Below are 10,000 nucleotides of genomic sequence, written 5' to 3'. Positions count from 1 at the left end.
AGTTTTTGAAGTTGATTTTACGAAGGTGTGGAAACCCCATCTTGTTCATTGGTCATCTGTCTCACGCGGCGTGTCCCTCTCTCTCTCTCCCTGCCTGCCTGTGTCCAGCTCTTTGGTCCAGGCGTGCTTCCCCATCACTGCAACCTGCTGCACGCCGACGGCTTGGTGACGGTCACCCCGGCGAGCGTGGAGGCGGAGACGCTGGTGGACGGCCAGCGGGTCATCGACACCACCCTCCTGCGCAGCGGTGCCACGCTGCAGTTTGGCCACGCCCACGTCTTCAAGTTCGTGGACCCCGCCCAGGAGCACCTCGTCGGGAAGCGCGAGCCGGGACCCATGATGAAGGGACGGCACAAGTCCGGGTAAGTGCTGACCACACACACACACACACACACACACACCACACACACAGACACGCACACACATAAACACACACACACACACACACACCACACATAGACACACACCACACACATAGACACACACCACACATAGACAGACACACACACACACACACACACATAGACACACACACCACACACACACACACACAGTCAGAACAGATTGGTGTGCATGTTCTCTGATACAGTATTGAATTCAGTTAGGTAGACTTGTCCAGGTATATTCAAATGTGTGTTAAGACACAATCCACATCCACACCTGGCATATAGGATCTGATCTTGACGATTTCACACCTTTAAGCAGTTGCGTACACACCTGGCATTAAAATGCGATCTCACAAGCACCTCTTGTAGTTGTTTATTATATTATCTGGATCTTCTAGTTCTCTGGATAGCCTATATTCTCCTGACACTGGGGATGGTCACTGATGTGTACACACTAGTTTTAGTGAGGATTACATTTGTGTGTGTGTGTGTCCACATTGTGAGTGTTGGTTGTTGCAAGTGAAGAGAAATCCTATTGATGCTCAGCTGTTTGTTTTGACCCTCTGATAAACTCTACTCATGAGGAATCTGTGCTTCATGTTAGTGCTGTTTGTCTATTCATTGCATTGCTTAACCCGAGGTTGACCCTAAAGGACTGTGATCTGACCAGTGCTGAGGCGGCTCCATTCTTAGCTTGGTCCGATAGTATGTACATGTGATGGATGATGGGATTCAGATACCATTCAATGCACTCAGGAAAAATCCATATCCAGGAAGATTTCCTTAATTATGTTTCAAAACTGGCACTGCAACAAGCCACTGACTACTGAATGGGTCCCAAATCAAGCCTATCACAGCTACCCTCATATGGACATGAATGATTAGACGACGCCTATTGGGCAGCCGTGGCCTACTGGTTAGCGCTTCGGACTTGTAACCGGAGGGTTGCCGGTTCGAACCCCGACCAGTAGGCACGGCTGAAGTGCCCTTGAGCAAGGCACCTAACCCCTCACTGCTCCCCGAGCGCCGCTGTTGTTGCAGGCAGCTCACTGCACCGGGATTAGTATGTGCTTCACCTCACTGTGTGTTCACTGTGTGCTGAGTGTGTTTCACTAATTCACGGATTGAGATAAATGCAGAGATCATTTAGTATATATACTTATACTTATTAAGGAGAACTCCGGTCGAACACTGGATTTATACTGTTTCTTCACAATTACAGAGTTGAACACGCATAGGGGTGTTTGGTAGGGGCACAGCACTTGTAAAGACATTTTGAGTCTGTTAAAAGGCACAAACTGTCTAAAAGTATAGCATGGCCAGAGCCTGTCTACGGAGAGCCTGGCCACTCCGTATTAAGTCCCATTGTACCGAATTTTGGTTGCAGTTCCACCAGAGTTCCACTGGGGGCGATCGCCATGAGTGCAAAATGAATGGGAGTCAATGGAGCTAGACGGCTAAATTTGTCTCTTTCACCTGATTGTCGTTGACAAATCTCAGATTTGATTGTAGTTTGTGTAACTTCAACATGGGTTATAGGTCAAAAGTTGAATGAACGAGTACTTATGTCCTTTTGATTTCTTACAGGTTGGGTCGTTGTTGCACATAACACGCTAGCATTGTGCTAATGAATGACGTCATTGACACATTTGAAAGGCTTTTTAGAACAATTAAGTGACTTTAAAAAATATAATACTCAACCAAGTGTGTTTTCTTTGCCTCCCCTCCTGAATGCAATACTCAAAAAAATAAAAAAAATTATATCCCGAGAAAAGTGGATTTTGAGGGGTACAGCTCCATAGACCTCCATGCATTCTGCACTCGTGGACTAGCGCCCTCATGTGGAACCACAGAAGGAACTGCAACCAGCTCAGAAACCGGAAGTTTTCCGAGAGTGGCAGTTCTCCCCTTATAAGACATTCTCTGGCATGGCTCTGTAGCTGTCCGGCTGCGCTAGCCACTAGCAGGACAGCTCGAGTTAGGTAGCACTGTTTTTCTTTCGGTACTCAGTGACCTCGAACAACAGTGTTGTATTCACCAGGAGTTCTCCTTTAACAACAGTCATTAGAAATGGTGTCCAGCCATTCAAAGTAGTAGTAGTAATTCCCAATGGAAAGAGCAGTGGAGCACTAGTCAAGTGCAGGTACGGTTTTAAACCCTTAAAGGTGTAGGTTTTTGAACATTCTAACATAAGATTCCGTTCCACAACAATTGAAGGTTCTAAAATTCTATGCTGAATTCAGTGAACCCAGATATTCTTTAGAACGTTCATTTCCCAACATACTCCTTTAAGGGTTAACAACAGATTAGAAATGGTGTCCAGACATTCAAAGTAGTAGTAGTAATTCCCAATGGAAAGAGCAGTGCAGGGTCAAGTGCAGGTACGGTTTTAAACCCTTAAAGCCTGCAGCCACCGACACCAACACCTCCAGCATGTCCACAGGTTGTCTCTAGACATGTAGCCTAGCCTAGTCCCCTCCCACTGGGACCCAAGCTTGCCTGCTCCAGGGGTTAATGAGTGGTGACCGTAGAGGCTGTGGACCAGGTGCTTCCTGTTTTCAGACGCCACGACACTGTGGGACTGTGGGATGGAAAGCCCTCTTGTCATGGTCTGACAGCAGCACTGAGAGCTCATGGAAGACTACCCCATCTCAGGGATTTCATTTTGTGTCCTGGAATTCACTTGCTTACTAAGTTTACGAGATTAAGTTTCTGAGTAAATGCAATAACAATTGTCCTCATTTAGTGGATAATAGCTTCAGTCATGTTACCATAGGTTTGTGTGTGTGTGTGTGTGTGTTTATATTCTTGCATTAAAGCATGTAATTCACTGGCCCATCTGTCGCGTGGCTCCTGACTCTGATTGTTTGGGTTTCCGCGGTGATCACACTAATTCCCCAACCCCCCCGTCGGCACGGGCAACGGACCCGGTGCGGGGCGGAGTGTCTGCGTGGACCCCAGGGGTACCGAGCCAGGGCTCCCCTCACAACTGCCCGTCCCCTGCTGGGGGAGAATCAAATGACCCAGAACTGTGCTGTTTCCCCTCCGAGTGAGTTAATGAATGACTGAGTTCTGCTGAGACCGGGGGGCAGTGGTGGTGCTGGGGCGGAAAAGCGACTGAATAGGGATGAGGAGAAGAGAGGGAGAAAGAAGGCAGGAAGAAGAGAAAGCGAGAGGGGGAGCTTATGGCAGGCTTCAGTCTGAGGCTACAGGGCTCTTTAATCTGATGAGCGTGTGTGACAGGGCTTGGCTTTGCTTGTGTGGGGTGTGGCGTGTGTGTGTGTGTGTGTGTGTGTGTGTGTGTGTGTGTGTGTGTGCAGTGAACTGGCAGAAATTCTGCTGGAAGGCAGACTGAGGTCTCTCTCTCTCTCGGTCTCTCTGTCCCTTGGTCTCGCTCTCCCACACACACACACACACACACACACACACACACACACACACACACACACACACTGGTGGGCTGCTCCACATCTGCGGTGGCTCCAGCAGCAGATGAGCAGCAGTGCTGAGTGAGTGTGAAGGCGTGCGGCAGACGGGTCCGGAGCTCCACACACACACACACACACACACACACACACACACACAGACAGGGGATCTCTCGCTGTAGGATGCACCTGTGGAGGACCGCCGAATCAGACAGGTAACGCTCGAGTGGCACGGGAGTGGGAGAAGAGATGGACAGGTCTGGGCAGTCCTAGGAGGGTAGTTTCTGTTTGACCGACTGTGGAACGCAGAAAGCTTTTTTTTTGGTCGTCTTTGTCGTAGAGCTGTTTGGTTGTTCTGTTGTTGGAGTGTACACGGGCTAAGCTGTAGACACACTCTGAGTCACTCTCCTCTGCTTCAAAACCCTGCCGCGTACACACATGTGTGTTCATTTTGATGTCTGAATGCCAGTGGGATCTGTGTAGAGTTTCAGCATGTTGAGTTGTAAGCATGTGTGTGTCACCAACCAACCGACCGACTGACTGTGGAATGTTAAGCCGCGTTGGCGCAATCCCGCTCCCAAAACTCTTGATTTTTGTTTGTGCGCTGATTGCTTTTGAGGTTAAAACTCCCGGAATCTCACCGGTCACCCATTTACCAGACAGTGGGCGAGTAGAGACGTAATCCTGTCCCCTGTACTGTCCCCTGCACCTACAGCGGACCCAGAGAAGATTACAGATGTTGGAAAGCGAGAGGGGGGTGGGGTGGGGGGGATTTGTGGTTTGATGGTCATAGGGAGAGGCTGTTCCATACCCTCTTGGCACAGTGAGAGATTTGCGACGTGTGGAGCTAGACTAGTGATTACTCCAAAAGTCTCTGCGCTTTTCTGCTTCCTGGCGTTTAGCCTGGCGGTACGTGGAGCTCCGACTCCAAGGTGGGGTCTCGGCAAACGTCAGGAGACTCTTGAGTTGGCGTCGCGCTGATTTGGCTGCTCACAGAGAGGGCTTTCTGAGAGCTGTGCGTACCATACTGTATGTTTGATTACATTAGAGTGCAGCTCGGAACCCTGTTGATGGTGGTGAGTATAGGGGTTTGTGTTGTGGGAAGAGATGTGTGGGCTGTGTGTGTGTGCTGGGACTGGGACTTAAGTGGAATATGCGTGTGTGTGACAGAGAGAGATCTTTTATGATGCCAAAAAATGGTCCTTAAACCCAGCCAGTCCCTTGCCTTGCTCTCTTTTGGGCTTGTGTGTGTGTGTGTGTGTGTGTGGCCTGTGTGTGTGTGTAGCCTGTGTGTGTTTGAATGTGTGTGTGTGAGTGGCCTGTGTGTTTGAATGTGTGTGTGTGAGAGAGTGGCCTGTGAGTGTGTGTGAATGTGTGTGTATGTGGCCTGTGTGAATGTGTGTGTATGTGGCCTGTGTGTGAGATGTAATTAAAGTGCTGCTCCTGGGCTGGGGTGTATTTTTAGAGGCTCTGCTCTTGGCTCCTTCAGTGGGGCTGATAAGGGCTGTGGCACCGCACAGCACTGCAGCATTCACACTACACACTCATCTCTGCATGGCCTACACTGTCTCCTGTGTGTGTGTGTGTGTGTGTGTGTGTGTGTGTGTGAGAATGAGTGAAATGGAGCTGAGTGAATGTGTTTGTTCTTATGAATGTGTACATGTGTGTGTGAGGGGGTGGTATTAGGGCTTAAATTCCATCTGTGTTTTATTTACACGTGTGTGTGTGTGTGTGTGTGTTTGTATAGTAGTAAAGCAGTGTGGGAGGTTGTTTTGTGAGTATGTTATTTTGGGCTGGCTGCAGCTGTGTGTGTGATGTGCGTCAGGATCTGTGTTTATGGGTGTGTGTATATATGTATATATGGGTGTGCGCATCAATGCTTTTACTAGTGGCGTTTCTGGGGACGATTGTAACGTTGTCTTCTGGTCTCTGTTGGTTCCCCCTGCTGTAGCAGCGTCCCGGAGACGACCTTTGACCCACACGGTGACATCCACGCCTCCGGACTCCCCACCAGCAAGGTAACCGTCTCCCCTGTCTCTCGTAACCGTCTCCCCTGTCCTCTCTTGTTGTCTCCCCTGTCTCTCATGTTGTCTCCCCTGTCTCTCTTGTTGTCTCCCCTGTCTCTCATAACCGTCTCCCCTGTCTCTCATGTTGTCTCCCCTGTCTCTCTTGTTGTCTCCCCTGTCTCTCGTAACCGTCTCCCCTGTCTCTCATGTTGTCTCCCCTGTCTCTCATGTTGTCTCCCCTGTCTCTCATGTTGTCTCCCCTGTCCTCTCTTGTTGTCTCCCCTGTCTTCTCTTGTTGTCTCCCCTGTCTCTCGTAGCCGTCTCCCCTGTCTCTCTTGTTGTCTCCCCTGTCTCTCTTGTTGTCTCCCCTGTCTCTCTTGTTGTCTCTCCTGTCTCTCGGAAGTGTCTCCCCTGTCTCTCGGAAGTGTCTCCCCTGTCTCTCTTGTTGTCTCTCCTGTCTCTGTTGTTGTCTCCCCTGTCCTCTCTTGTTGTCTCTCCTGTCTCTCTTGTTGTCTCCCCTGTCTCTCGGAAGTGTCTCCCCTGTCCTCTCTTGTTGTCTCTCCTGTCTCTGTTGTCTCTCCTGTCCTCTCTTGTTGTCTCTCCTGTCTCTCTTGTTGTCTCCCCTGTCTCTCGGAAGTGTCTCCCCTGTCCTCTCTTGTTGTCTCCCCTGTCTCTCTTGTTGTCTCCCCTGTCTCTCTTGTTGTCTCTCCTGTCTCTCTTGTTGTCTCCCCTGTCCTCTCTTGTTGTCTCTCCTGTCTCTCTTGTTGTCTCCCCTGTCTCTCGGAAGTGTCTCTCCTGTCTCTCGGAAGTGTCTCTCCTGTCCTCTCTTGTTGTCTCCCCTGTCTCTCTTGTTGTCTCTCCTGTCTCTCTTGTTGTCTCCCCTGTCTCTCTTGTTGTCTTCCTGCCGCACCCTCTCCCCCTTTAGCCTCTGGCTGTGTTCCAATTCGCCTACTTCTGTCCTTGCAAACAAACTTGTGCACTCCTATTCAGTATTGTAAGTACAGAAGTATGCGATTTGGAACATAGTCTCTTCCTCTCGTTCTCTTACAGGGAGGCTACCCCGAGTGATAACTGAAGTGCTCCGTAATTTTTTTTCGAACGTACACGCTGCCATCACGTTTGGTGTCGCCAGTGGAAACTAATTGTTGTGGCAGACGCAGCGCAAACAGAGCACTTCAGTTACGTACCCGGCGTAGCCTCTCCTGTTAGCGTATGATCTGTGAAATCAGAGATAATAAGCAGGAAGCCCTGCTGTTAAAGAAATAAGAAAACAAAAACATGGAGATAAAGCTGACTCATAGTTCTTTTAAAAAGTTTCATTTTAACACTGGACAAAAAGGAACAAATGGTAGAAAACATTTCGGTGTTCATCCAAACACCATCATCAACAGGAAGATGGTGTTCCCAGCAGTTTAAGGTGCCCCTTTCCCTGATTGCTTTCGGATGCTCCACCTCACAAACACTGAAACGTTGTATACCGTTTATTCCTTTTAGTCAAACTTAAACTTTTTAAAAGACCTACTATCACCTGGATGCCTAAATGAACCTTCATAAACACAAGCTGACTGATAGTTCACTAGAGCTGAAGCAACCAAACTCTTCCTTGACCCCTTGACCACTCTTACTGTGTCCACTCTCTGTGTTTAAACAGTAAAGTGATTAGATAGTCTGTGGAGGAGCCAGTGAGCTCGTGTCCATGATACCATGCGGTCAGCATGGGTTCTCACAACAGTGGCACACACTTACTTCAGAGAGACGGCGTCTGGGCCTTTATCAGACATGACCTGGTCACGTACTTTAACTCGATGCTTAATCAGAAGTTGCTTGTTATGGCTGTTGTTTACCCAGCTAATGAATTTAACATTTTGACAAGAAACAAATATGTAAAATATCCAGGCATCTTAGAATATCTCCACAGAATGTGCTCATTTCTGCAGTCATTTAACTTGTCTACAAGGTATGCTGTATGTTCTTCTGTAAAGAAAATAATTGTTAAACAGATTGAATACAACTTCAAGAATGTAAGCAATTTGTGTGCATTCAGTGTAGAATAATTAATTACCAACAGGTCTTACTTCATTCATTCATACATTATAAACATTTGATGGAAATGCTGTTTGTAATGTGTGTTGTTTTGTAACTATGTGTGCGTGTGTGTGCAGAGCTCAGGGAAGTTGGATATGGAGCGAGCAGGAAATGGCAGTGAGAGGGGCATGGTCAAGCCAATGATCCGTGGAGAGCAGCAGGACTTCAGCAAGCATGACGGCAGGTCAGATACATCACACACACACACACACACACACACACGCACCTGTATACTATATGCATTCACACTCTCTTTGCCTACACATCCACACACAACTGGTTGCTCCAGGTTTTTGTGAATGATGCGTACTCTGACCCGCACGTGTTCCTCTTTAGAGTACTGTAAACAATGACTAGTCTAGTGGAGATGGGAAAGATGAAGTAAAGGGAGCACTTTGGCAGTAGAGCACTTTCATCATCAAGCCACACTAGTGAGTGAGGTGACCGTAGACCGATGACCTCCAATCAATCTCACCTGCATCATTGATTCAATGAGGCTCAGGGAATGGACCATGATCTGGTGGCCCTCCGCGGTGATGGTGCTGGGGTCAATATGCTTCCCTTGACTGAGTGACATTGTCATTGCGCCACACTCAGGAAGGTCCTTGAGCCTCAGGTGTGTGTGTGTGTGTGTGTGTGTGACCTGTGAAATCTAACCTGCGGCTACATCTCCGCTCAGCACACACAGAAACTGGATCCTGAGCCGAGCCCAGCTTAGCCCCTCAGTCAGCCACAGCACCGCATCCACATCAATAATGCAGATGCACACACACACACACACACACACACACACACACACACACACACACACCTTTTCCTTCTTTCGTAGGCACTTCTTTCCTCTTACTCACATACTAATTTTTTGCTCCGTCACACACACACACACACACACACACACACACACACACACACACACACACACACACACACACACACCAGAGCTGAGAAGTTGGCCATGTTGTATGGGCGTGCCGGTTGTGTGCCTCTGGAGCGCTGGGCTTCAGTGGACAGTGGCGTGGGCAGCGCCGGCCTGCTGTCCTGGTTCTCCCAGAGCGCTCACCTGGTTCTCCCAGCGCGCTCACCTGGTTCTCTCCCCCCGCAGGTCCCTGGACGGCCTGGGCCCCGAGCTCACGCTGCCGGCCAGCATCGAGTTCCGGGAGAACTGTGAGTATTCCGCCACGCGTCTTCACTCCACTCCACTTCTCCTCCCCCCTGTCTCTGAGTCTCTCCATATCTCTCCGTGCCTCCCTCCATCTCTCACTCTCTCCGTATCACTTGCTTTCTGTCCTTGTGTGTGTGTGTGTGTGTTTGTTATTCATTCCTCCCTCTCTCTCCCTCGTTCGTTTGATGATCAGTACTGAAACTACTGGCTCGGCATCTGCCTTGGATAAGATGTGGCTGGACATATGCTGGACTTCCCTATCAGCAGCTTAGATAGCCACTCACTTCACTGATGTCTGTGTTTTCACTTGATCAAATTTATTTGGCAACAGATAACACATATTGTGAGAACAGTGTGTGTTTACTGAGAGATAAAGTGCAGACTACTGTACAGGCTCTGGGTGTGTAGGGGGCCAGTGTTGGCCAGTTGGGTAGTGTCCTTGTGATGCTGTGCAGGCCAGTGCGGTTTTTGTTTGGGCAGATAAAACCTAGCTGACCTTCCCCTCTATCAGAGACACCCGGGGGGGGGGGGGCAACAACAGACCTCGGGGCAGGTTTGTCCGTTTCCATGAGCAACAGACCTCGGGGCAGGTTTGTCCGTTTCCATGAGCACACAGGGAACTCTGACAAGCAGTGCACTTAACAAGAAGCAAAATGCAAGTCCGCAGTCACGCAAATCTGACCCAGAGTAACCCCCTCTATATATAGCCGCGTCCAGTGCCCACCAAGTAGCCAGTAACACCACATCAGTTGATCCTTTTTGTTTTCGCTGTTTTATTGACACCTGTCTGTGTGGTGTTGTTTTCCACTCTCTGTTGTGGCTAGACAGGATGTTAGCCTAATGAAATGGAATGCATCCCAGAGTGGGATGGAAATAAGCCGGTGTTCACCATCTAGACGGCTCAACTGCGCTGCCCAGTCTGCGTCCAGGGAGTTA

General features: G+C 49.1%; 1 protein-coding gene across 1 annotated transcript in view; it reads left to right on the top strand.

The window, feature by feature from the left end:
- LOC121711202 (afadin-like) overlaps window positions 1-10,000 on the top strand; it is an 85,170-nt gene that overhangs the window by 39,840 nt on the left and 35,330 nt on the right. Inside the window, 4 exon segments of the mRNA XM_042094563.1 lie at window positions 109-362; window positions 5,763-5,829; window positions 7,980-8,086; window positions 9,005-9,066. Coding sequence (XP_041950497.1) covers window positions 109-362; window positions 5,763-5,829; window positions 7,980-8,086; window positions 9,005-9,066 — 490 coding nt within the window.

Source organism: Alosa sapidissima, chromosome 6 (genome assembly GCF_018492685.1).
Source record: "Alosa sapidissima isolate fAloSap1 chromosome 6, fAloSap1.pri, whole genome shotgun sequence".
Lineage (NCBI taxonomy): Eukaryota > Metazoa > Chordata > Actinopteri > Clupeiformes > Clupeidae > Alosa > Alosa sapidissima.
This window is presented reverse-complemented; position numbering and strand designations above follow the sequence as displayed.